General features: G+C 42.9%; 2 protein-coding genes and 1 non-coding gene across 4 annotated transcripts in view; 2 read left to right on the top strand and 1 right to left on the bottom strand.

Moving 5' to 3' along the window:
• LOC125466235 (ADP-ribosylation factor-like protein 5B) overlaps positions 1-6664 on the top strand; it is a 31811-nt gene extending 25147 nt beyond the window's left edge. For both annotated transcript variants that reach the window (XM_048560502.2, XM_048560501.2), the window contains one exon: positions 666-6664. In XM_048560502.2, coding sequence (XP_048416459.1) covers positions 666-714 — 49 coding nt within the window. In that variant the 3' untranslated portion in view covers positions 715-6664. The remainder of the gene's footprint in view (positions 1-665) is intronic.
• Positions 670-23693, bottom strand: LOC125466134 (dickkopf-related protein 3-like). Its single transcript, XM_059638637.1, has 4 exons — positions 23630-23693; positions 11848-12022; positions 8253-8448; positions 670-941 (listed from the first exon to the last, which is right to left on the bottom strand). The coding sequence occupies exons 1-4, from the start codon at positions 23651-23653 to the stop codon at positions 749-751; spliced, it is 588 nt and encodes a 195-aa protein (XP_059494620.1). The 5' UTR covers positions 23654-23693; the 3' UTR covers positions 670-748.
• Positions 23694-27148: 3455 nt separating this feature from the next.
• On the top strand, positions 27149-27220 carry trnac-gca (transfer RNA cysteine (anticodon GCA)). The gene has a single exon. It is a non-coding gene; the product is annotated as a tRNA-Cys (tRNA).
• Positions 27221-27896: the final 676 nt, after the last annotated feature.

Here is a 27896-nt window from a genome sequence, read left to right as displayed (position 1 = left end):
AATCATTTTATATCCAATATTTAAATTGGACTCTGAAATGAATAACTATTGAGATGAATGTTTCAAATCTAATGCATCTTTACAAAGTCAAAACAGTCTCCTGTTTCATAACACTTGATCAGTATTTCAGCATACAGCTTGAGTTTTACCCCCACCCCAATCAACTTGAACTGAAATTAGTTCATGCCAATGGGATTTGGATATGTTGGATTGTGATTTGGAGAAGTTTGTTTTGAACCAAGGTTACTCATCTGTGGAAATGTTCACTCAACTTAAATGCAGAGCCTTTTCACTCCTTGTTCAGGATCACCTGTTTTCTAATGGTTCACTTTCATCCTAATGCCAGGGAGGACTTTCATCGCTACTTAGCCTTCTGTGTTTAATAGAGATCCTTCATAGGAACAGAATAGGCCATTCAGCCCCTTGGTCTGTTTCAACAGTGAAATCATGGCCCAACACACCACCTGCCTTTGGCCAATATCTCTCAACCTTACTTAACAAAGTTATCTGGCTGAGACTGAAAATTAACGTGATTATTAATTGGTTTAATAGAGCAGTGCGAAGGGGTTAGGAAAGGTGTTGGGGGGGGTAGCGGGGTGCAAAAAGAACTCATAACTGAATCTCTTGAAATCCAGTAAGGATTTTCTCCATTTTATTTTTTTCAGACTAGGTCAAGGGCTGGAATGGATGACACTGAAAACAGCCGCAAAATAGATCTTGGTGCTCCAGAGCAAGAAACAAAAACTTTCTAAGGAAATGACTCATCAATGAGCAGCTGCAGGAACAGACATGGAATCGTGCCATTTTTCAGAGAATTCTTGAAATGTGTGGAGAAGACTCCTGGTTGATTCACTTGAATTGCGACGTGCCCTTCAGTTTGAATCTGCAGGCACTGAAATGAGGGACGGGCATCTGGCTGAAGCCTGAGACAGACAAACCTGCTGGGATGAAATAATAGAAACATTTTGTTCCGCAGGGTTTTCAACCTTTGCTGTTCAAGTGCAGAATGAGTGCACTTCCTGGGTTTTTTCAGAAAACTGAACACTAACTGAAACCATGCAATTCTCCATAGTGCATCATCAAACTGAAAAGTTAAACAGATAAAAGAACTTCTGCGATCAGCAACACTCCAAAGGTTCTGTGGTAACTTGTATCTGTGGTTAGTACACATGCTGAGCTGGCTTGGTAATTGTGTCTCCAGTATTAAGTGGGAAACCAGAATTGTTTGTGGCCTGAACCTCAGGATGTGCATCTTACTGGTCAGGTCTGGCAAGAGTATTTAATTTTTATTGAACCTTAAACAGTTTGGTCAACCTGTTAGAGTTTTATTCTATCGAGTGAAGCACCATTAGATCACAGATCAGTATTAGTCTGTTCTAGGGCTTGAATCAGATTTGAAGTTTCAATAAAAGAAATGCTTTTATACACTTAGTACATTCAAGGCAGGGCAGGTGCTGTAAAGCCAGCAGAGATGCAAGAGTGAGTTGTTGTAGTCATCAGCTTGGACTTCAAAATCTTGGGGGTGGGGCACTTTAACCTGAGTACCTCACTTGACTACTGTGGACAGTCAAAATTCAGCTTTTCTTTTTTCATTACAGAACTACTTGCTGAATTTTAGGTAAACAAAAGGAGGCTGAAAGAATGCAGCAAGCCAGGAGGAAAGGAGTAGTCAATGTTTCAGGCATTACCCTTCAGGATTGAGTCCTGATGCTACCTGGCATGCTGTTCTTACAGCCTCCTGTTTGTTTACTTTGGATTCCAGCACCTGCAATTTTTGTCGTCTCTTGTTTAATTAATCTCCTGCTCATTGGAAAAATGAACTTACTATTTCTCATTAAGAAGTTTAAGAACTGCTGATACTGGAGTTGGGTAAGTGTGGAACTGGAGGAACACAAGCCAGGCAGCATCAGGAGCAGGAAAGTTGACATTTTGGGTCAGGACGTTTCTTCAGAAGTGGCCTTTTCTGAAGAAAGGTCCTAACCTGAAAAGTCAGCTTTCCAGCTCTGCTGCTTGGCCTGCTGTATTCCTCCAGCTTCATGCTATCATTACAATTCTTAATATGGTCTGTCAAGGACTGGTCTTTGCATTGGTATTTTAGGCAGAAGGCTGACAGATTGGGTTCGGTGGGATTTCCCATTGTTGTCACAAGGAAATGACTTGGGATTTGGTACTTAATGTAGGCAATGGTTTTTCAGGCCCAGCTACTGTAATGGATGTGTTTAGTGAAGTGGGAAACCAGCTCCAACTGAGGCACACAGTTCTGGAAAATGAATGTTTTCCCTCAATACTCCTTACCCATACCAATGTGAAAGGTAAAAATGAAGAAACATCGTTCCAAATGAGCAGTTCTCTCAGTATCAGAGCTTGACATCTCATTAACTATTGGCCTCTGGCAAAAGTGCTAATCCTGTCTTTTGTCTTTTCTGATGCTGACAGGCTTGATGTGTATTTCCAGCAATAATTTTGGGAAAGTCAGTTTCAGTTTCTTTTTAATCGGTGCATTGAGGGGACAGTGAGAAATGTCACTACATGACAGATTGAGATTTAAAGTTAATTGGGCTAATAATAGCCTGAACTTTTCAGTTGATCTTGTTAGCTGTTTCACTAGCCCTAGGATTTGGTTTAAGTGACCAATTATAGTTTCACCCAGCTGAATCAAATTGACCATCTTGTATTGGCAAAGGCTTGAAGGAAAGTGAGATGTTGAACCAATGTTAGTAAGACAAACTTTAGAAATAGTCTGTCCTATGAGGAAGAATGGTAAAGCTTTAAGACTGCCTTGCATTTGCAATGGGAGGTTGAAATGGAGTTTTCATTGCCCTGGCTAACTGACCTTTCCATTTCTTCTTTCCTGTGGTGAATATGTGCATTCTTGCTTTGTATTCACTTAATGTTCCAGCAGACAGTAACAAAATTCGTCTGTGTGCTCTCTAGCTACTGCTGGAGGTCCTCATTCAAGCATTCCACTTTGCTATAGTAGCATCTATTTTAAACAATTTCCTTTTTCTGTTGCATAAAGGACCTTAGCTCCTATGCATCTGTCTGTGAATTCCTCCCTTGAGTTCATCCTATTCATAGACTTGATTAACAACCATAAAGTGACAATGCTATATATTTGGGAGCTGAAGAGGTAGAAAATGCTGTCTTGAAACTATCAATTTGACCTGTCAGTTTGACAGTTTAATTCTCATTCTGGTTTAAAATTTTTTGGAGTTGAAACAATTTGCACTTGGTAATGCTGCCTGCTTGTAATTAATTCAAAGTATTGCAACATAGCTTTAGCTGTAACAGTAACATGCAGATTATAAAAATTGATGCATTTTGTGGCTTGCACAAGCTAAAGTTGCAAATGAAGGTAAATCTCCCACCACAAGTTTTTAATGAGGTTCACCAAATGAATTGTTTTGGTCCTACACAGCTGGTCACATCCAACATCTTGTGCAGAATTTTACACCTGAGACCTTCAGGCACAGTAGAATGTTACTTCATTGTTCTACACTTAATCCTGTTTCCTTCTTGGCTGTAGTTAAATCTGTGTACAGTGTACCGTCTAAATTGTAAATGTTGAAAGGTTCATGTCTGTTTCGTTGTGACATGTTACTGCCACACCTAATCTAATTGAGATCTACAAAGCCACCCTGTGCACTCTTGATGTAGCATGTTGGATTTGTGCCAGAATAATTACCTGTTGAATTATGATTTTCTACCTCAAGTCTTGATTCATGTTGGAATAGATGGAGCTTTGTTTTTACTTGAAATTTTTTTGTTGTCTTGCCAAATGTTTGACAAAGTAATGACAGACAAAACTCAAGATTTGGTATGGTCCTGCAGCTATCCAGTGGGTAATGGCACCACCTAGTGTGGTCAGAACAAGCCTCTCCCAAGGTCAGACAGTGCTTAAGCAATGCCAGAATTTCTATTTGTGTGCCTCAGGTGTCATGAAACAACTGGTTAAGATCCATGGTGACAAGAATGGGAGTTAATCCTGATATTAAGGAAATGAGGGATGTCTCATTTTTAAAAAAAAATTAAACTGCTGCAGGCTGTAAACAGTTTCAAATTCCTGAATACCAGAGCAGTGCTCTCCTTTCAGGAAATCGTGTTAATTCCTGCGCAAAATAATTAGTAGCTTAGATCTTGTTGCAAGCTCCCAATTGTTGTATTCTTTTAACTTAACACACCTCACACCAGTTTATTGGTTTTAGCTCCTTGCCTCAACTGTCAACATTCCAAGTTTCATGTAGCTTGTTAACCTTTCCTTTGGTAAATATAGTTTGTAGAATTTTGCTTATTTAGCTTTATTGGTGACAGGATGTTGGGCAAGGGGAGTAAAACAGTTAAAATGAGATCTTTCTATTTCATGAAGCCTTTTTCTCCCTCTCTCCTCCCTCTTGCCTGCTTCTCCCTCTCTTTTTCAGGATGAAACTGAAGACTTGCCAGATTTTATTTTTAAAATTTTTGGCTTTCCTCTGCTCAAATGTGCAGGAATGATTTCTCTATCTGGACTTCATGAAGTCACAGGCATTTTTCCTTCTGACACTCGAGCATCCTTTTCAAACAATTTCTGACAGTATATTTTTATTGTGTATTGGTTACCTGAGCATTACATGCTGATGCATCTCTTGCCACTGTTCTCCATGGTACAAGGAGTTAAAGCACCCTTCTACAAATTTAGTTGAGTTGAGAGATAAGGAAGGGTGCCCTGACTCTACTAGTAGTCACATTGCTTTAGCTGGGCATGTTGCTTTAATGGCCAGTGAGTTGGATGTGATTGTGGCCACAGACAGGTCTAGGCAGCCTGATAGTACTTTGCAGAGGAAGGACAAACATTATCTTGCTGTGACTGCTATGTTTCTCTTAAATGCAGCAACTGCTTGTTATTTACATGGATAACTACAGCTGACAGACTTGGTCACAGCTTGTAGGATTGTTATTGCAGGAGCCAGTTTACCCCTTTGATATGTGGGCCAAGAAAACAGAATGGTTACCTGGACTTGCAGCAAATGCTGTTTTGGTGGGTTGCAATTCCGATGGTGTAGTCATATGATCAAACTGTTCCAGGGCAATGTTACTTTGTGATCTCATCACTTTCAGTCTGACAAAATGCATCAGCTACAATGTGCATGATCTTCAGTTGGCCTTTGAAGCCAGTTATTTATGCTTGGAGTCTGTGCACAAAGGTATCTTCCACTTTTTTGTCAGGACTACTTATAGCCTACCTCTGACCTACCTATCATGCATTCAGCTGCCAAACTTTTTAAATGTTTTTTAAAAATATCAATTTGTAGACTGAGTTCAGTTAATTACTCTAAGAATTGCAATGTTATATTATTGCAATGTCAGCATTTTATTATTGGCACTCCATTTTTGTGGGATTTGACTAGTTCCTTTTCTCTGTACAGTGTACATTTTACTGGCCCCTGTAGACACCTGACTGCTACAATTAAATTTCATCAAAATGATCAAACCTTTTTACAATTTATTGCTGACTGTGACAATGGAGGTAAACTTTTTAATCTAATGCCTGACAATGGGTATAACTGACAAGATTGGCATTTATTACCATGAATATGGTGCTAAAAGTATCTTTTGGTGTATTCTTCCTGGTGATGGTGCTTCTATGATATTAGTACAGTAAGGGTCCCAGGCAACAAGGGAATCCTGGAGGCAGTAAAGATGCTAGCTTATGAACAACTGAACCAATAAACCTTAATCTCAGCATGATCATCTTCAGTTGAGGAGTTTGAAGGTGCTACAGGAACTTCTTTAACAATTCCTTGCACAGAAATGATCTTCAACCCTTTACAACTTCTAAGCACTATAAGCAGAGGTAGGCAATACCTTCAGCCAGCTACTGATGATTTTGGATGCACATTGTGTGGACCAACATACTTCATTCAAGTGCTTTTATAGGTGAAAGTGTGAAGAAATTGATCTTGGCAACTTTCTTTTGCCTGACTTTGCAAAGGAATATCTCGTTAATGCAAAGTCAGCTTTGTAGTGACTTTGTCAGAACTCTTGTCTCTTCTGGTTCACCTAGTGCTGAAGAGCAGTAAGTGTATTTAAAAAAGCCAACCTGTTAATAAATCTGGTATCTACTGATGAAAAATTAGATCAACAAAATGGAGCAGAATTATCTTGTTTTAATGCACCCTTCCCTGAACCAAACCCTTAAGGGTTGCTCCGCAGGACACTGGTTCAAACAAAGCTGTCCAGTTTGGGTTAATTTTTGATACTGTTGAACATTTTGGGAGTCAGAGGGCAAAGTGCCCCCAAAATTAATAGACACTCTCTACCTCCACAAAACGCAAGCCTGATCTGAAGACTCTACTTGTTGTGTATTCATGATTTTCAGTCCTGGCTCCAGAAACAAATCATTTCCATAAATACACTTGTTGACTCAGATATCTAATCATGTAATTTTATTTACTGCTTCTGGTGGTAAGCCTTCATCTGTCAGTTTCATAATTTTTTTAATTGACTTGAGTATTAATATTAAACAGGTCACTTTCCTCAATTGTGAGGAAATGAGCCAGTATTGAACATGGAACATGTCACTGATAACATTGTTACAGTCTGCTTAATGTTCTTGTATCGAAAATACATGCAAAACATCTTTCATTCCAAGACTTAATGAAGCATGTGTGTTTTAAATAAACTTTGTGTGCTTTTTATTCTTGCGTATTTTTTTAAATGAGTAACAAAACTAAACTTTGCCCTTAAGAGCAAAGGATGAAGATAACATTCCTGCCTTACAGCACTGAAGAGGACTCTAACATGTATGCATCAGCTATTGGGAGCTGCAAGTCATGTTCATTGAAGTTCATTTCCAATTTTGTTGCCCCAGTGACCAACAATTGAGCTGTACGAATGGAAGATTGCTCAGTATGCTGGTTTCTTCCCACTGCTTCTGGGGTTGGTGATGGATGGGGGCATCTGGCATTAGCCATGATTGCTACTGGGAGACACATGATGGTGCTTATCGGCCTTCTGCACTTGCTCCACAACATTTTCAGACTTCTCAATATGTTCAAATGTTATCACCCATGTCTGGGGCAGGTGACACTTGTGCCCAGGATTCCTGGCTCAGGAATTGCATAATCTTATCATTTTTAGTTTGACTTCAACCATCACTGTTTTTGCATGATGCATTGCTGATGGAGTTGTGGATTAGTCATTGCAATCACTTGGTTGACTAGTCTTAAACAACATACATAAAGTGACAAAATAATTTAGAATATTGAAGTAGCCATTTCAAAGATGATAACTACTAACTACTTGTGTATTGTAGATGGTACTTTCTCTCTCTTCAGTGTTCATTCTAATTACTCACTGCCACATCACAAGTTATGCCCTAATACCTGTACAGCACACTACCTTGACTTCATTGGCAATGGTTATAAATTGACTGCACTATTGGTTTACATTATGAATCACTTAACAAATTTGATTAAATAACATAATATATGTACAGTAAATACAGCTGTGTACAGAATGTATTCCTTTTTGTTAGGACAAAGAAGGGCTCAGGCACTGCCAGGTATCCACATTTTCCCAATAATCAAACTCTTTCCTGTGAGAAAATAAACAGATTTGTGAGAAACTGTTTGCTGCTTCAATCAAGATAATCAGTTTGATATTTGAAGTAGAAGTGACGGCTTTGGAACACAGGACGGTGGGAGAGAGAAAGTGTTGTGTTCAAGGAGAAATGGTCAATACCATTCACATGTCCCTTAAGCAGTTATAATGCTAGTGCTTTTGCAGCATAGATCCTCATGCATTTAGTTCACTTCTCACTTCTGTAATGAAAGTACTATTTGTGAACCAGAAGGGATTGTGCAACAATGGTTACATAGTTGTCATATGATGGTTTTTTTTGGTAAATGCACCTTGTGCCATGGTTGGGCTGAAGAACATTTAGTGTAGTTCAGTGCCAATTTTACGTCTACGTCAGATCATAATGTCAATTCAAATAAAATAGGGCAGAATATCATTCATGCTATTGTTACAAACTTTCAAACATCAGCTAGGAAATGCAAGCATAATGCCCCGAGGAACATCCCTCCATTCTGCAGGTGCACTTAGAGTCAAGGGAAAAAAGGAACAGGAGTAGGCCATTGAGCCTGTTGTACTATTTCATGAAATAATGGCAGATGGTGTTTAACTGCATGTGCCTGCCTTTTGCTCATATTCCTTAAGTGCCAGAGTGGGACACCAACTTTGTGTGGGTGTAGGAAACGTGTTCTACTTACTCTCGCATGATCCTGTTGTTTCTGCAGAATAGCCCTTCCTCACAAGGACATAACTGGTTAATGCTGTAAGCCAGCCCTCCATCAGGGATATAGCAGTCCGTGCCTGCAGTCAGCTTCTTCTTGCAAATCATCTCTCCGTGGTGTCTCGCACAGCACATTGAAACGCTGCAGTCTTCATCGTGTTTACAGCGAGCTCCTGCGTGAAAAGAAATATAACCAGTTGAGGACAATGGGCCTATTCTTAGGTTATGGCTAGAGCTAATCCCTTACCCCTCAGGCTCTGTTTATGGTATTGTGATTGTCATGTTTAGACCCCGGCCCCAGTGTACAGATGCAAGTAGCCAATGCGGATATAATGTTTACCCTTGGGTAAATTGGATAAATCAGTGGGCATAAAAGGATAGCAAAAGTAACATACTGCAGATGCTAGGATAAAAAGGTGTCGAGCAGGATGAACGCAGCATTAGCGGAGCAGGAAGGCTGACATTTCAGGCCTAGACCCTTCTTCAGAAATGGGGGACAGTAGGGGGATCTGAAATAAATAGGGACAGAGGGGGAGACAGAGGATGATGGATAGAGGAGAAGATGGGTGGACAGGAGATAGACAGGTCAAAGAGGTGGGGATGGAGTCAGTAAAGGTGAGTGTAGGTGTGGAGTTAAGGAGGAGATTGGTCACTCCAGAGAGGGCAGAAAGGTCAAGGGTACGGGATGAAGCGAGTAGGGAGGAAATGGAGGTGTGGCTTGAGGTGGGAGGAGGGGATAGGTGAGAGGAAGAACAGGTTAAGGAGGCGGGGATGAGCTGGGCTGGGCTGGTTTTGGGATGCGGTGGGGGAAGGGAGATTTTGAAGCTTGTGAAATCCATGTTGATACCATTAGGCTGCAGGGTTCCCAAGCGAAAAATGAGGTGCTGTTCCTGCAACTTTCGGGTGGCATCATTATGGCACTGGAGGAGGCCCAGGATGGACTGGTCATCCGAGGAATGGGAGGGGTTGTTGAAATGGTTCGCGACAGGGAGGTGCAGTTGTTTAGTGCGAACCAAGCGTAGGTGTTCTGCAAAGCAGTCCCCAAGCTTCTGTTTGGTTTTCCTGATGTAGAGGAGGCCACAACGTGAACAGCGGATGCAGTATACCACGTTGGAAGATGTGCAGGTGAATATCTACTTGCTGTGGAAAGTTTTCTTGGGGCCTGGGATGGGGGTGAGGGAGGAGGTGTAGGGGCAGGTGTAGCGCTTCCTGCGGTTGCAGGGAAAAGTGTAGGGTGTGGTGGGACTGGAAGGAAGTGTGGAGCGGACAAGGGAGTCATGGAGAGAGTGGTCCCTCCGGAAAGCAGACGAGGGTGGGATGGAAAAATGGCTTGGGTGGTGGGGTCGGATTGTAGATGATAGAAGTGTTGGAGGATGATGCATTGGGTCCGGAGGTTGGTGGGGTGGTACGAGGGGTTTCTGTTTTAGTTATTGCTCCTCTGATGCTGCATTCATCCTGCTCGACACCTTTTTATCTTATCTGCAGTATGTTGCTTTTGTTATTGCAGGGAGGGGCTGTGAGGGATGAGTTGTGGGAAATGTAGGAGACATGGTCGAGGGCATTCTTGACCACTGTGGGGGGGATGTTGCACTCGTTGAAAAATGAGGGCCACTAAGATGTTCGGGAGTGGAATGCCTCATCCTGGGAGCAGATGCAGCGGAGGCAAAGGAATTGGGAATAGGGGATGGAATTTTTGCAGGAAGGTGGTGAAAATTTGCTATCCTTACCCCTGGCTTGTGGTCAGCTCCAATTGCCCCTGAAAATGCCCAGTTAACAAATAGTACACTGACCAGCTTCTCAATGACAGTGGGGAAGGTGGGAAGAGGTGTATTCTAGGTAGCTGTGGGAGTCGGTGGGCTTGAAATGGATATCGGCCCAGCTGAAACCCCAATACCCTGTTTTCTTGGAATAGAATTATTTGCAAAGGAAGAGAAAAGTTAAATAGATATAATTCAGAATGTTCTCCATTGACAACCATTCCTTATTCTGTTGGTTACACAGCTAATGTCTTTGTTGGCTTTTTAATCTATATTTAATTAAATTCAGTGAACTAAATACACTTGGAACAAAAACTACTGTCAGTAATGTTGGCCACGAAATCGCCAATTACCATTAAAAGCCCATCTTGCTCACCAATATCCTATAGGGAAGAAAATTTGCCATCCTTACCCATGGCTTGTGGTCAGCTCCAACTGCCCCTGAACATGCCCAGTTAACAAATAGTACACTGACCAGCTTCTCAATGACAGTTGGGGTGGATAATGAATGCCAGCCATATTCACATGCTGTGAATGAATAAAGTGCAAGTTCATGCTTCTCAGATGTGAGCTCTCCTGGATGTAAGGTAGAATTGTCAATGCCCAGAGAGAGCACCTCAAATCCAGGGAAGAGAGTATTTACAAACAGACTATGATCCTTAGCTTGGGTCCCCTTGCACAATGAAACTCCTAGTACTGCAACAGGAACCCCAATTGCAGAATCCCTACAGCGTGGAAGCAGACATTCAGCCCATCAATTCCACACTGACCCTTCAAACAGCATCCCAACGAGACCCACCCTACCCCTGTATTTCCCAGGGCTAACCCACCTAGCTAGCACGACCCTAGACACTATGGGCAATTTGGCATGTGTAAAGCAGCCAATCCACACATCTTGGCATTGTATGGAGGAAACTGAAGCAACAAGAGGGCGCCCACCCAGACACAGGGGGAATGTGCAAACTCGACACAGATAGTCGCCCAAGGCTGGATTCAAACCCAGAACCCTGAGTCACTGTGCTACCCAACTAGTTAAGATAGACCCAGCATGAGCTAGATGGACTGTATGTGCTAGCTGGATCTCTAAAGATGTTTGAAGGAAATTAAATAAGACACTGAAATTTAAATCTATTGCTTTGGGCAACAAGCAGGTTCGAAACATGACAGAACTTCCTCTGTTTGTGCTAAACTTCCCTCCGAGTCGAATTCCTACTAATCCAGACTTGTACGAAGAATAAGGACAGAGAAATGGCCAAGTTATAAAGGTAGCAAAGATGTATCTGCATCTTGTTTTCTGAAATTTAGACTGAATATATTTCCATGTCTGTTGTTGTTTGCGTGAGGTTGTCAAGGCAATAGTGCAAAGATGTGGGATTGCCCTCTGTGAATAATTTAAATGCTCAATTCTGATGCATACATGGAATAACACCATTTTCAAGTTTTTTTCTCTGTTGCGGGGTGGGGGTGGGTGGGGGGTGCAGGGTGCCTGCGAGGTGTTGGAAAACGAAAAGGTCATGAATTGAGCAAGCAATGATTACCATCTATACCAAAACGGTATAAGGCAATGAATTGTGAGGGGGCTAATTACACATGCTTTGCAGTGATTAGCTCATTGCATTTCAATGGATCTTCAGGGCCATCTTCCTAACATAAGCATGACTGAAAGCCCAGTTTTTCCAGAGAGATCACATTTGAGTGAGTGACATCTAGCTGCTTTTAATTCCAATTCAATCAAGCCAGTTGCAGATTTTGAGTCCTTTTTCTTATCCACATGTATTTAAGAGGGCTGATTCAGATTACCTCAACTTCTCTTACCTTCGTGTCCTTTGGGAACAGTGAAGTGACACTGGCCAAACATGCAGCTCAGACCCTGGGAGCACTGACTATCCCGGCGACAGAATTGGCCTTCATCTCTTAAAGGGGCACACCTCCGAAAATGTTTGTCACAGAAGAATCCCACACCACAACCATGATCGTGTTCACACAGCACCTGAATGATACAACGCAAAGCGATTTTAATATAGAACCATCTGAAAAAGGTTTTTTTTGTTAAAAAAAGGTATCGTCCAACTGTTTCAGAGATAGTAGGAACTGCAGATGCTGGAGAATCTGGGATAACAAAGTGTGGAGCTGGATGAACACAGCAGGCCAAACAACATCAGAGGAGCACAAAAGCTGACGTTTCAGGCCCAGACCCTTCATCAGAAATGGGGGAGGGGAAGGGGGTTCGGAAATAAATAGGGAGAGAGGGGGAGGCAGATAGAAGATGGATAGAGGAGATGTCCTCAATACTGAAAACCTAGGCTTGGATAATTACATTGCCGTGTAAATATTAGCATTAAATATTAATGTTAAGCTGCACAGCATGCTCAGCCTTTCAGACAAATCAGACCAGTTTATATATGCACAGGTTAATGGGTTGAAACCTTCAAACTAGGACCTGAGGGGAATAACATATCCCATAGAATCTGAGTTGCTGTAGTCTTACCAGACTATAGGGCTGGTGTTTCATTACAGAGAGACAACTGTTGGTAACTTAACCTGAGGACCACCATACCTCACATGAAGGGAAAGGACAGTTCTTCATGGTAACCTCAGCTTGTGTGGGAATTGAATCGGCACTGTTTGCATCAGACTGTGTCACAAACCAACCATCCAGCCAACTGAGCAAAACCAACTCCAATCACAAAACAGAGCAGGCTATTTACCCCAAGGAGTCCTTGGTGGTATTTATACTCTATTAGTTTCTGTTGATCTAACACCAATGAGTAGCATTAGTCAGTTAAGAACTTTCTATATCTTCTGTGTCCTTGAAAGATCCCAAATTGCTTTGAAGCCACTTTTATAACCAGCCCTGTTCTTTGGGCAAATGACAGGCAATGTAAAAAACACACATTTGCTGGAGAAGCTGAAAAAATTTGGCAGCATCTGTGGAGAAAGAGACAAAGTTAATGCTTCCTCAGAGCTGTAGGGAGCTGGCAAATGCTGTTTTTATGCTGTTGATAAAGGCCTAGGAGGAGCTGGTGAGACAGACGGTGAGGGTTCACCAAGCGAAAGACAAAGGGAGTGCTGTGGTTGTGAAGGAAACTTCCCGATGCAGAATAGATGTCAGTGATAGCTGTGAATACTTGGAAATAGGCCTTTCCTATTCGAGAGCAAGCCCATTGAAATAAGACACTGAGGGAGAAGGGGTATAGGAAACATGGGGGACAGTGCTTGTACTCTGAAGTTGTACTCAACTTGAAGACAGTAAAATGACTAATAAGGTTATTGTTCATCCAACTGGCATTGGGTTCACTCAAAAACTGGAGCAGGCCGTCTGAGGTCTTCCTACTGAAGTTAAATGGGGTTCTGATCAGTTATCAGACTCACCTAGTGCCTCAAATATACATAGATATATTCTGGCACAAGTAAGGGTTCATTTGTACAGGGTCAAACTCCAATGTTTGTTTGTTTCCTTGATAAGGTACTGTAAAGAAATTAACTGCATTGGTGACTATGTACGTAATGATACTTATAATGAACGAAGTATATTTTTGAAATCAAAAATAGAAATGTCAGCATGGGTGTACGATTGTGCAGTGAAAGTGAAGTAACTGGAAAGTTGGGGTTGTACCCATGGACTGAGTGGAGATGTTTTGCAAAGCCTTACCAGAGACTGCATTGTGAGCAGTGAAAACATCAAACGAGATTGAAAAATGTGTAAGCAAATCACGGTTTCACCTGGAAAGTATGATTTAAACCCTAGGTATTGAAAAGGTACAAGGGCATGTATTACATCTTCTGCAATTGCCTGGGATGATGTCACAGTGTGGAGGCTTAAGGGAATTGACAGGATGTCACAGAGGGAATGAGCCCTGAAGAGTGCAGTCAGTAGAGGTGATGGAAAGAGATAACAAGGCGTAGAGCTGGATGAACACAGCAGGCCAAACAGCATCAAAGGTGCAGGAAGGCTGACGTTTTGGGCCTAGACCCTTCTTCAGAAATGGGGGAGGGGAAGCGGGATCTGAAATGAATAGGGAGAGAGGGGGAGGTGGATAGAAGATGGATAGAGGAGAAGATAGGTGGAGAGAAGACAGACAAGTCAAACAGGTGGATATGGAGCCAGTAAAGGTGTGTGTAGGTCGGGAGGTAGGGTGCGGATGGGTCAGTCCGGGGAGGATGGACAGGTCGAGGGGGCGGGATGAGGTTAGTAGGTAGGAGATGGGGGTGGGGCTTGAGGTGAAAGAAGGGGATAGGTGAGAGGAAGGATAGGTTAGGGAGGCGGGGATGAGCTGGTCTGGTTTTGGTATGCGGTGGGGGAAGGGGAGATTTTGAAGCTTGTGAAATCCACATTGATACCATTGGGCTGCAGGGTTCCCAAGCGGAATATGAGTTGCTGTTCCTGCAACCTTCGGGTCGCATCATTGTGGCACTGCAGGAGGCCCATGATGGACATTTCATCTGCAGAATGGGAGGGGGAGTTGAAATGGTTCACGGCTGGGAGGTGCAGTTGTTTAGTACAAACCGAGCGTAGGTGTTACACAAAGCAGTCCCCAAGCCTTCGTTTGGTTTCCCTGATATAGAGGAGGGCACAACAGGAACAGTGGCTACAGTATACCACATTAGCAGATGTGCAGGTGAACATCTGCTTGATGTGGAAAGTCATCTTGGGGCCTGGGATGGGGGTAAGTGGGGAGGTGTAGGGGCAGGTGTAGCACTTGTGTTTGCAGGGAATAGTGCCAGGTGTGGTGTGGCTGGTGGGGAGTGTGGAGTGGACAAGGGTGTCACTGAGAGAGTGGTCCCTCCGGAAAGCAGTAAGGGTGGGGAGGGAAAAATGTCTTTGGTGGTGGGATTGCAGATTGCGGAAGTGTCGGGGGATGATGCGTTGGATCCGGATGTTGGTGGGGTGGTATGTGAGGACGAGGGGGATTCTGTTTTGGTTGTTATTGCGGGGACGGGGTGTGAGGGATGAGTTGCAAGAAATATAGGAGACATGGTCGAGGGTGTTCTCGACCACTGAAGGGGAGAAGTTGCGGTCCTTGAAAAGCAAGGACATCTGTGATGTATGGGAGTGGAATGCCTCATCCTGGGAGCAGATGCAGCGGAGGTGAAGGAATTGGGAATAGGGGATGGCATTTTTGCCAGATGGTGGGTGGGAGGAGGTGTATCTAGGTAGCTGTGGGAGTCAGTAGGCTTGAAATGGATATCTGTTTCTAGATGGTTGCCTGAGATGGAGACAGAGAGGTCCAGGAAGGTGAGGGAGGTGTTAGAGATGGTCCAGGTGCGGTTGGGGTGGAAGGTGTTGTTGAAGTGGATGAACTGTTCGAGCTCCTTGTGGGAGCATGAAGCGGCGCCGATACAGTTATCAATGTAACGGAGGAAGAGGTGGGGTTTAGGGCCAGTGTAGCTACAGAAGAGGGATTGTTCCACGTAAGCTACAACGAGGCATGCATAGCTTGGGCCTATGCGGGTACCCATGGCCACCTCTTTGTCTGCAGGAAGTGGGAGGGATCGAAAGATGTGTTTGCTGGCAGCATCTGCTAGATGTGGCAGAAATACGAAGGATGATCTTTTGAATGTGGAAATTGAGACTGAGCGGGGAGTTGAGGACGTGGGGAACCCTATCATTGTTCTAGCAAGAAGGGTGAGGGGCGAAGACAGCAGCATGAGAAATGGGTCAGACACAACGGAGGGCCCTGTCAGCTCTGTCAAAAAGCAGTAGCAGTGGAAGGTGGCATCATTGGAACAGTTGAAATGGAGAAGCTGGGAGAATGAAATGGAATCCTTTCAGGAATCATGGTGTGAGGAACCGTAGTCAGGGTAACCATGGGGTCGGTGGGAATGTAGTGGATAACAATGGACAGCCTGTCCCCAGAAATGGAAACCGAGATGCCAAGGAAGAGAAACAAAGAGTTGGAGATGGACCAAGTGAAGTTGCGAGAAGGCAATTTAAACTCAGTTGCAAACAGCGACGAGACAAATAATCTGCTATGGTCGCATGATAAATGGGAGAGATCTGGTGTTTTAACTAACATTGGGTGATCCTAATCACTTCCACCTGCACAGGCACAAGAAGACCCTGAATTTTGTATGACATATGGCAACAGTAATACCTCAAACTGAATTTAAAACACGGCCCGGCTTATATGTTTCAACTCTAGAGAGCTGAACTCAGCACCTTCTGTCTCAAAATTAAGAATGCTGTTCATGAGTTTAGCTGACTGCATTCTACTTTGGAATTGTCATGGAATTTTAAATGGGGACACAAATGGCTTCTGAAAAGCATGGGGTAAGAATGATTTCAGCCAGGAGTCCTGCTCTTGCGTTATTCAAAAGCAGTGACTCTGAAAACCACCCTGCCCTGTCAGTTTAGTACAGTAATGTGTGTTTGACTGTTCTTCTTGCTGACGTTGGCACTTGCTGGTTACTGTCATTGGGAGCTACAGGCCAGCCAATTTCTATAGAACTTAACCTAGTGATGATTGCGTATCTTTAAAAAGGGCAAAACTGAAGGAATAAAATTAATTTACCTTTTAATTAATATCTAGCCATTTAATTGAAATAGATTTCAATAATAAGTCACTTGCAAAAAAAAGTTTGGAATTTCAAAATGTTGAATTAAATCCAGTATAACCCATCCTACAAACCAGAAACCATGGATTAATGTGTACCCCAACTCCTATGCTGGTTGATGAACACGTGATAAGATGAATCAAAGAATTGTTTGACTACAGTATCACGCTAGCTAAACCCAGCACAGTCAAATGACTTGGTTTTAACCTCTTATTGTCAGTCTGACAACATGCTGCCATCTCAAAGTTATCCCATCCCAGTCCATGCAACAAACCCCCACCACCAACTCCCTGCTGTAACATCCCAAACCCAAAATCCCAAACCATTCCTTCCATCCTCAAACACAGTTGTCATTTATACCAGGCTGCAACAATGTCTGATTGTTACTCAAAGGAAAGTTTTGAACTTTGTTTACAACTTTTCAAATTTCTAATTTTTTTTTCCAGGATTGATGAGCTTTTCTGAGTTTAAACATTTAGGAACTCGCTTGAATGCAGCCAATGCTTCACAATTTACTTTCTCAATAAAAGGCACAAAAATATAGTTAGCACTCTGTTTTTACAGGGTTCAGGAGAATAAACTTGGACCTAAGAAAAATTGGGTTACTTTTACAATCTCATCAAAGCTGTTGTCACCTGAAGGTTTTCATTTCTTATTTATAGACTAATTACTTGATTCCATTACCTCAACCCTCTCTGTTGGGAAATGGAACCCACGAAGCTATAGTTTTGTACAGTCAAAGAAAATGCGCACTGGAACAGAGATATAAAAGAGAAGACAGCAACAGTCAGCAATTATATCAGCAAAAGTTGCAAGAAGAATGGAGGCAAATAATTAACAAAAATAAGAGTCAATTCTGGCCTGGATCACAGATCTTGTCCACTTTATACTCACACTGCTGTCTTGGTTACTCAGCTGAGTATCTGAACTTCTCTTGGCTGAGATCTCTTGAGGTGCTTTGTAAGGAATAGACAACATCCAAGCCCAGAGATAACTACTTACAGAAGGTACGAAACCAAGGCAGCAAAGGAAAAATGTGATCAGTTTTACCATCTCACACATAATTGGGGATGAAATGAAGCTTCTTAATGGTAAAGCACCAGGTTGTGTTATTGGTGAGGTTTCCTGGTATTCTGAAGCTTGTACGCTCTTGGCTTTTTAAGGCTTCCGATATAATCTCTGCCCGATTTAGTTGTTTGCTCTGATAATGGGAAGGAGGGGCAATTAGTTGTTAAGAGCTTAAACTTAATGGGATGAGCAACCCAACTGATGTTGAATCAACAATGTGCTCAAACAAACATACTTCACCATGCTCCCAATCTTAACAGGAGTTGGGGGTGGGGGTGCATGCGTGTGGGGCGTAGATAGAGAGAGAGAGAGATAGAGTGGCTATCTTGTCACTATTAATGGTTTTGCACTTCACCCCCACCTATCTCAGCAGTCTCCCTGTTTGTTGACCCAGGTGGAGAACTATCATCAACTCCATTCTTCCCTGCATTTGCCAACAATCCTCAAACCGTGCAATCTCTGTAATTTCATTTGAGGAACATGCCACCTCATTAGTTGTAATTATCACCTACTGAAAGTGGAGAATCAGATATCGAGGAGCCATTTCAACAGAAGTAGAGTCTACTTTTCAGTTATCAACGCACAGTAATGTATAGTGGTTCATGTCAAAACAAATTAATTTACTTGCGTAAATAAGGAGAAACTATAGCGGTAGAAGGTCCAGTAACTAAAGGATAATAATTTAAGGTCATTGGGAAGAGATCCAGGGTGAGGTGTGAAGAGTCTTTTTAACACAGTGAGTTGTTATAAACTCAAATGTTTTACCTGAGATGATGGGGATCTGTCAGCTCACTTAGCTAGAAGAGTTGAGTGTGGTGTAAAATGAAGTCAACAGTAGAGGTTCTATCTCTGTGCCATAGTTCATGGAGGCCTTGGTCCTCACCCTACCTCACAATGTTGGAGCGGTCACCCTCAAGCTGCCAATAACCAATTGTCACAAAAATAGAGACAGCTGGAGAAACACAGTAACATCTGTTGAAGAACCAAGACCACTTCCATCTTGAAGATCAAGGGCAGCAGATACATGAGAACACCACCACCTCGAAGCTGCTCTCCAAGTCACCCACCATCCTGACTTGGAAATATATCGCCGCTCCTTCACTGTCACTGGGTCAAAATCCTTCAATTCTCTCCTTAATGGCATTGTGGATCAACCCACAGCAGGAGGACTGCAGCAGTTCAAAAAGGCAGCTCACCATCACCTTCTCAAGGGCAACTAGGGATGAGCAAGAAATGCTGGCCAGACAGCGACGCCCACATCCCACAAATGAACAGAAAAAGGTATTAATGTTTCAAGACCAACGAGTGTGTCAGAACAGTTATCTCTCTATATCGGAGAAAGATACCTATTGGCCTCCATCGCAGTCACGGTAGGCCGAATGATCTCTTTTGGCACTGTAACTGTTGTGTGACTTATGGAATGTGGCTCCTTACTGCTTTAAAGTGGTGAAAACACATTAAATGATAACTTTGAAAAGGTAACATGGTAAAATCTTGAATGGTAAGGAAGTTTTGCAAGTGTATAGGGTCTCTGGCTAATTGGACAGTTCTTTCAAAGGGCTATCACATGCAATGACTGAATTACACCTTCTGTGCTGTATTGATCTGCCATTCTATGAATTAAATCCTTGTCTGTCATAGGTTCTTCAACTCAGCACTCATCAGAACCTCTAACTCATCCACTCTGCTCTTCCCACATCCTGTCCGTCCCACACAATATCCCAGGATCCCTATCCTTGCTCTATTCTGTTAGCCCCCAAGAATCAATTTCAAAGCCCCTATCCTTTTACAAACCCCTGTAAACCCTTGTTGATCTGCCCTCCTGCATGCATGCAATCATGCTTAGTCTGAACCAATCAGGTCTCTGGTCCCATGTGTATAAGGGCCTCTCCTTTCATTGATGATAAATCTTGCAGCCACATCTGTCTCTCCCTGCGCTGCCTATCTGAACCTCTCCACATTAGTTTCATCTCTCCCTAGGCTACTCAAAATGAATAGACATAAAAATTAAGCAGTAACGTTCAGTTAAGCATTTGGTTGATTGAAGCCACCATATTTGATTCCAACCCACCAACAGGTCACAACTCTCATGACTAATTGCAGTCCTCTCCATGTCTCAGGTTATTTGCAGCTTTGATGCCCTATTCAACCCTGAGCTACACTTAAATTATACATTTTCTCCACCTCAAAATCCCCCATCCCCCTATCATTGCTGAACTTTGCTCATAACCTAAAACCAACTACTCATAGAAACCTGCACATTGAAACAGGATATTTGGCCCTTTGAGTCGACACTCATCCTCCAAAGAGCATCCCACCCAGATCCACCCCATAGGCCTGCACTTCCCATGGCTAATCCACTGAACCTACACACCCCTGGGCAATATGCTCTGTGTATACACAATGGGCAATTTAACATGGCCAATCCACCTAACCCAACCTGCACACCTTTGTACTGTGGGAGGAAACTGGAGTACTGAGAGGAAGACCAAGCAGACAGAGGGAGAATGTGCAAACTCCACACTGACAGTTGCCCAAAGGTGGAATCGAACCCAAGTAAAAACCAAAGGAACTGTGGATGCTGTAATTCAGGACCAAAAACCGAAGTTGCTGGAAAGGCTCAGCAGGTCTGGCAGCATCTGTGAAGAAAAGTATCGGTTCATATCTCGGGCCTGGTGACCCTTCCTCAGAATGGACCTGAAATGTTAACTCTGATTTTCACTTCACAGATGCTGCCAGACTGGCTGAACTTTTCTAGCAACTTCTGTTTTTGAATCAAACCCAAGTCCCTGGTACCACGAGGTAGCTGTGCCAACCATTGTGCCACCCTGTTGAAGCATTCCTCCAGTTCGCTGTCAATTCCACTATTCCAAACTGATTCCCCATTGTCCCCCACTGTCAGTTTCAGCACCCCCTCCTGCCCATACCACAGTGCAGGCTACAGGGTTCTGCTCACCAATTTCAATTACAACTGTTGATTTATATTGGCTTCCAATGCCCTAAATTTCAAATTCTCATTCTTGGCTTAAATTATAAAATAGCCTTTCCCTTTTTCACAAAGCAACCTTCTGCAGTCTTACAATACTGAACCACAATGCTTCTCTCAACCCTCTCTGACTCCCTAGTATAATTCTCTGTTGCGACTCCACACTTTTTATCCATCATCGACAGTCAGATATGTCTTCAGTTGCTCAAGTTGCTGTGTCTAGAATTCTTCCCTTAAATTCCCAAACCTTTCCACCTCCTCCATCTCCTCTAAGGCCCCCCTTAAAACCTCCATCTCCCATCACATATTACTTCGTAGTCCTATCTACTATCTGTTCAGGAATTGCTGATTATTCGTTTAGTGAAGAGCCTGGGCCTAAATTTCCAAGTTAAGGGTGCTGTAGAAAACCAAGTTGTTACTGGGGTAACCAATCCTGCCCCACAAAAGAACCACATTGAAGAGGAGAATAAAATAAACACCCCTGCACTTCTCCAATTCTGACATTATTCATTCCCAGCTCTATTTCATTCATCCAATGACTGCCTGCCTGTAACCATTAAAATCCTGAAATACTCTGTCTCTCCTTTCCTCTCAGGTGCTCATCAAAATCAAAAACTTCTCCCAAAGCATTGTCCACCTGTTCTGAAGTCAGCTTATTTGGCCTGGTCTGTACTTCTGACTGATTATGTGTTCATAAAGCACCCAGGGACAGTTAACAATGCAGAAGGTGCTGTTTAAGTGGAGTGGGTCTTGGATAACTCAGGTGGCTCGGCAACTGGTTTTCAATGCCCAAGGGGCACTATTCAGCGTGGGTTTATATTCTTGCACGAGCTGAGCATGAAGGACTTTCCTTCTCAACCTCTCCCCTCACCTGAGGCATGGTGATCCCCTTGGGTTAAAATAGTATCAACTGTCTGTCTCCAATGAGTGGTCTGGTCAGACTGTGGCAACTTTACCTGTTATCATTTATTTTAAATGAAAAAATTCCAGAGACACTGAGGAATCTGCAGTTTTCTAACCATTGCTTGGTGTGCACCTGCTCCAGTGAGTGGAAGCAACAGGAACACTTTTCGTGCCACAACTTTTGTTGGGTCCCGATAATTCACTGAACAACTTGATGACAACTTTTTATTAAGGAGGAGCACTTAGCATCTCATCACTTCGATGATTTTCGCAGAATATTTCCACAGAAAAGACCTGCACTGTCTCAGGCAATAATTAATCCAGTTAAAAGATTACACAATGAGATGGGGATAAGATTTTCCAAAATTCTTTCCTGGGATGTGGGTGTCCCTGGCTTAGCCAGTATTCACTACTATAATTACTCATGTGAAAGGCTGCGAACAATATATTGTATGATCACTTGCTTGCAATGATCCATGTTAATCTGCTGGTGTTGGTGCAGGCAGGGCCAGCAAATACAAAGTAGGTTGAAGTAATTCTAGGGGCAGACGCCTCGGATCATTGTTATCTCTCTGTCTCCTCTTAGTCTGTTGGGAAATATTTGCACAAATGTCGTTCCCAGTGCAACACCAACCTTAACTCATTCAGATTTGATGATCTTAACACAATGACTAATGACCTGAAGGTAAACTGTTTGCCTGAATTTTTCTCTATCATTCTTAACACTTGTGTTTGCTGGAGGGCTTAACATATGGATTTGCCTAAACTCCCTTTAAACTAAATATCAACAGCCGCTGAAGACAATGCACTGTAATCTCGGTTACATTCTTAATTAAACAAACAGTAATTGGCCCAAGTGGCCAATTTCAGCAAAATGTGTTCATTTGATTTTGCTAAATTTGTACAGGATTGGGCCAAAAATTCAGGTCAACTGAATGAGCTGGTGCAGTAGTGAATTGGTGATATTGATTATGCGTTTAAAAAGGAGAAAAGCACAAAGTAAGGATTAGATTGGAAAAATATGATTGAATGAAGAAGCTAAGAGTGACTCTTGAAATCAAAAGGGATGGGATGTGGATGAATTGCGCAGGATGGTGTTTGTGAAGATGAAGAGTGGAAAGTTTCGAGGGTCCCAGACATTGCCATATCGATCAAACTATAAGAGTTTGAAAGCAGAGCCAGGTTTGAGGTGCCAGAAGGTTAATCTGGCAGATGAAAAATGCCAGAGAGACCAACATCATGCTCCCAGATGTGTGTGCCAACATTAGCAGCTTTACTTTGATAAGTTATTGATGTCCCTTTTCTCCAGCTCCTTCCTGAACGTGGTGCTTAGGATCCAGAATTACTCCAATTTCTTTTCAGTAGCCCAGCCAAGCAGTCAATCCATGTGTGCCTGGCCAATAATCAGTGAGTAATAGTTTCACTCTATGCAATGGAATTCGAGAAAATAAATAGGGAATAAGGGACATTTTCCTAGGTGATACCTGCTGACACCTTGTGGTATTTGCCACCACCATCTCCACAGTGCAGGGGAAGGACTGATTCAGGTGTTTCATTGCTACCAGTCCCCTCTTGTCTTTGCTTTGTCTTGAAACTATGCAGTGATTAATGGGAGAGAATTTATCATCATCGAGTATCTACAGAAGAGGGACTGTTTTTGAAAACACCAAAGTTTATGACATGATAGCAGTTTGTATGACTACATCTGGTCAGGTACAATTACTCAGACCTTAGGGAGCTGGTACAGATACAGCTTCTCCCTCCAAAAGCGAGAGAATTCCTTGTCTCCAATCATTGTTTAAGAGATATCATTACAGCAAGTGGAGACAAAATAACATGAACACTAACCCCTTCAAAATCATTATGTCATACAACAGTGTTAACCACTGACTGGATTTAAATGAGACAAACTGTATGAATTTTAATTCAAGTAAAATTTACTGTCAGTCATTCAAGCATTCTCCAATGATGTAGCTAAGAGTGAGGGAGACATAGTTCACATCCAGCTGGAGAGAAATGTACTTCAAACTCACTGCAAACTTTGTTCATTGAATGAAACCAAATCAACTCAGAAAGGTCACTGACCTGGAATGTAATGCTGTTGCTCATTCTCTTCTCCACTGGACATGCTGGGGACTTCCAGCGTTGTCTCGTGTTTATTTGAGGAATTGAATTTTTTCTTGCAGCAACATGCAGATGGAGCCTCACAGAGCAGTCAACATTCCTGAGCTGCACTGTAATAAACCGCCCCGTTTCCAAGACCAAACCATGCAGACAATGAGGGAGGACACATTCTAACATGAGCAAGCACAGATGGTGAGGTCTGTTTGTTTTAATCCAATATGCTTGAAGATGAAACTGTCACATAGATGGTGGTGTGTGTATGGAACGAACTACCAGAGGAAGTGGTGTTGGCCGATGCAATTACAACACTTAAAAGGCATCTCAATGGATGTATGAATAGGAAGGATTTAGAGGGATATGGGCCAAATGCTGGCAAATGGGACTTGATTAATTTAGAATATTTGGTCGGCATGGACTGGTTGGACCGAAGGGTCCGTTTCCATGCTCTATGGCTCTATGACTCCTTGAAATCTCCAATTTCTAGGAATCATTCAAAATCATTCAGTGTTTTAAATCGGTAAACTCAACTTAATAGCACCCTCCAAATCTGCGACTTAGAAGGTCAACAGCACTAGGGGTAGATCACGTTGATATTTATTAAGAGATTTATCAAGATGCCCTCTGCATCCTTATTTCCGAGGTCACATTAACTTAGCAGACAATTAAGATTGTGATTTTACATCCACAAACGAATAAACACACTGAGTAGCAAGTGACCTTATTTAGTTTTAGAGCTGGCTCAATGGAACGTGTTGACATGACCAGGTTGTTTGTGGTTTGGCAGGTGTTGTGCCAAAGGGATTGAAATTGAGGCCTCACCTATGCTACAATATTTATCAATGACTTGGATGAAAGGACCAAATGTTTGGTTACTGAATTTGCTGTGGACACAATGGTAGGTAGAACGGTCAGTTCTGAAGAGGACATAAGAGGTCTGTAGAGTGATAGAGAAAGGTTAAATGAGTGGGGCCAAAAGCGCATTATGGCAAATCAAATGGGAAACTGTGAAAGAAATAATAAGCAGCGTATTATTTAAATGGAGAGTGATCACAAAGTTCAGACGGACAGGGGGATCTGGTGTCCCAGGAATGAACCTGATAATGTTAGTATGCTGCTACAGCATATTAGGTAGAAGCCATGTGGAATGATCTCATTTATTACACGGGCAGTGAAAAATGAAAGTGAGGATACTTTGCTGCAGACACATGGAGAATCGGTGAGGGAATATTTTAGGGATGGTGCACAGTTTTGACCTTCTTGTTTAAGACATTTGAATACATCAGAAGCAATTCAGAGAAAGTTCGCTTGACAGGTACCTGGGATGAGGGGGGGTCATTTATGAGGAAAGGTGAGAGAGGCCGGACGTGGAGTTTAGAAGCATAAGAGCAAATCTTATTGAAAAGTATAAAATCCTGAGGAGATATAAAAGATTGCATGCTGAGAGGAGGTGTTTAATTGTGGGAAAGACCGGAACTGTGGGCCACAGTTTATAAAAGGGAAGAAAGAGAATTCAAAGAGAAGCAAGTGTATCGGACTGCAATATGTCTCTTCCTGGGCACATGCGGGCCATTTCTTTATGAGTCAAAATCCTTGATATCTCAATTGACGTTCTCGCTAAAGCTGTTCGGCTGCACGCATCAGCGGTCAGTTCAAGGCTCCTCACATGACAACTGGCATTGGCGCAGCAAACGCAGCGATCCTGAAATCCGCTGCCACACGTAGCCCCGGGTTGCGTGGACAGCACTTCAGAGGGAATGCAGCTCCCAATCCAAGGTGTAAGCAGCCTAAATTCAACAGAGTCTGCATCACCAACTCGAGGGCAACCACAATGGGCTAAATATTGCCAGTGATGCCCACATTACAAACAAAGTGATAATAATTCACACAGTCACAGAGATCACCCTGTCAGGTTTGCATCAGACCTCCATGGTTGACCTAACACTGCAGGATATTTGTTTCCCTGTTTGGACAATTGCAGCGTTTAGAAACTATTGCCAAGAAGGAAGCAAATACTAATTGCAGCTAAAACTGTGTAATCCTCCAGATTGAGGCTGGTCTGTGGGTTCAGGTGCTTGTGTAATTTAGGATTGTTGACTGAGAAGAGGTGGAAATGGTTTAAATACAAGCTGTAAATGAGGCCCAGGATTTACAGATAGAAGCAAGCAAGTGAAATGCTCCTTAGTCTGTTTACTGAGGAAACGACAATATTAAATGAACCAAAAGTGTACTCATAGGATGAGACACAGGACATTCATGGTCAAGAAGCTGACAAACTATTTCTGCAATTTCTCATAAAACATTGAAGTAAAAGCACAACACGCTGGAACCGATCAGTGTGTTTATTGCACAGGCATTTCACGTAAAATTGTTGTCTGTAAATTTGTTCTGGACTTGAAATTCAGGGGACTACTTCATTTTTGTACCATGACCAAACACATGTAAAATTGGATCATGCCTTTCAGAATGCTGAAAGCAGACAGGAAAAAATCCAGACAAACAGATTCATGAGATTTCGGGTCATTTTGGAGATACATTAAATATCTTCAAGACGTCTCCAACATATGAACAGCAAAACGGTTCATGGTTCCAAGTCAGTACAGTCTGATGTTACAACACAGCACTGAAAGGAATGAAAAACAGCACCAAGGAACTCAAGGGATGCAGGTTAATGCTGAAGCATTTGGTGGCAGGTTCAGACATCTTACTACAAATAGCAGAACCTACTGTAGAAAAGCAACGTGACTCAACGCTACTGATGTTTAGTTTGATTGGGCACACTGCAGGGAGGAAAGGAAGGCGTAATTTCATTTGAGGTCAATGATCATTGCACATTCGCTTTTGTTCCACATTAAGAATATGAAGGGAAAAACAGAGAAGGTCTCAGCGGCCAGTTTTTAAAACATAGCCCTGAATTCCAAAATGCTCAGTGCTAAATCATTGAGCACAATTAAGAATGTCAATGGGTCCTACACGGCCATTTCAAGGATAGCAGGGAAATCAAACTTCAATCAGACTGGGTGAATGTCATGTAGGAGTGCTGCTGTTGATAGAGAGTCACTCTGGCTTAATCCCCCGCACCTTTGCTTTTGGCGGCTGAAGGGCTCACACTTCAGGGCATGTTGCCAAGATGCTACAATTTGGCAATGAAAGTCAGAAAGGGAGAGGCCTAGGCATTGACCAGCAGCAGTGCCGTGTAACAGCATTGGAGTGCAGATTGAGTCCTCAGTTCAAAAGCTATTGCCCTTTAGTCTTGCTTGTTGAGCCCATTTCAAATCTGCTGCCTTTCAGCCGCCTCCTGACAGGCAGGGGCAGCTCTGATGCAAATGGTCGCGCAGGTCTCGAGTCACTTTGGGGATATATTCCAGATGCACGGAAACTTCGCTGCACAGAAACAGACGGAAAACATGGATGACAGAGCCTCACGACCCATTCCTTACAACGCTGCGCTGACAGCCAGAGAAGGAGGGCAGCAGGTCCTGTGGGGGTGTAGCTCAGTGGCAGAGCATTTGACTGCAGATCAAGAGGTCCCCAGTTCAAGCCTGGGTGCTCCCTTCACATCTCCACTACCCCTCTTTTTAAATACACCAGGAGAGTGGATTCACATGTTGCCCGTGGGGTCAGCACCTTTGACTCCATGCTGAAATGTGAATCACTGAGAGTTGCAGGGCTCAGTTGTTGCAACATGGCTCTGCACTGAATGAGGAAAAAGAGCACTAAAGCATTGAGTGCAGATGAGGAGTGTGGAGTTTGACACTGAGATTTCCATTTCCCTGTGTGGCCATTTGCAGGCCGGCAGAGAAATTTCGGGTGCAAACGCTCTGGCATTTGGGGATAAACTCCAGCATGTGTGTTGTGCACGCACAGATGAAAAAGACAGAAGACAGAGTACTGCTGGCTGATTGTTACAATGCTGTGCTGAAAGTGAAGACAGGAGGGAATCAACCAATATGGGGGTGTAGCATGGTGGTCGAGCATTTGACTGCAGATCAAGAGGCCCCCCAGTTCAAATCTGGGTGCCCCCGTCTCACTGGCACCTGGATTCAACTTGAGCTGTGTTTAATTCTCTTGCACAACACACCAGATTGCAATGGTGGGGACATTTTGCATCTCACACCTTCATTTCACTTGATATTCCACCTTGAATGAAGAACAGCGTGTCGCTTATGGTTCGTGTAAGCCGGTTGTTACAATGCAGAGCTGAAAGAGCAAAACGAGAAAACCAAAGTAT

Source organism: Stegostoma tigrinum, chromosome 31 (assembly GCF_030684315.1).
Source record: "Stegostoma tigrinum isolate sSteTig4 chromosome 31, sSteTig4.hap1, whole genome shotgun sequence".
NCBI classification, from domain to species: Eukaryota; Metazoa; Chordata; class Chondrichthyes; order Orectolobiformes; family Stegostomatidae; genus Stegostoma; species Stegostoma tigrinum.
Note: the sequence above shows the minus strand (reverse complement) of the source record. Positions and strands in the feature narration are given on the sequence as shown.

What these genes read in the sequence shown, in the direction of transcription:
- LOC125466134 (XM_059638637.1), bottom strand. Translation starts at nt 23,653, where the DNA reads ATGAGCAACAGCATTACATTCCAG. An exon ending in TGTTCCCAAAGGACACGAAG is followed by an intron (nt 8,449 to 11,847) that starts GTAAGAGAAGTT and finishes CTTTTCACGCAG; the next exon opens with GAGCTCGCTGTAAACACGAT. An exon ending in AACAACAGGATCATGCGAGA is followed by an intron (nt 942 to 8,252) that starts GTAAGTAGAACA and finishes ATTTCATCCCAG; the next exon opens with CAGGTTTGTCTGTCTCAGGC.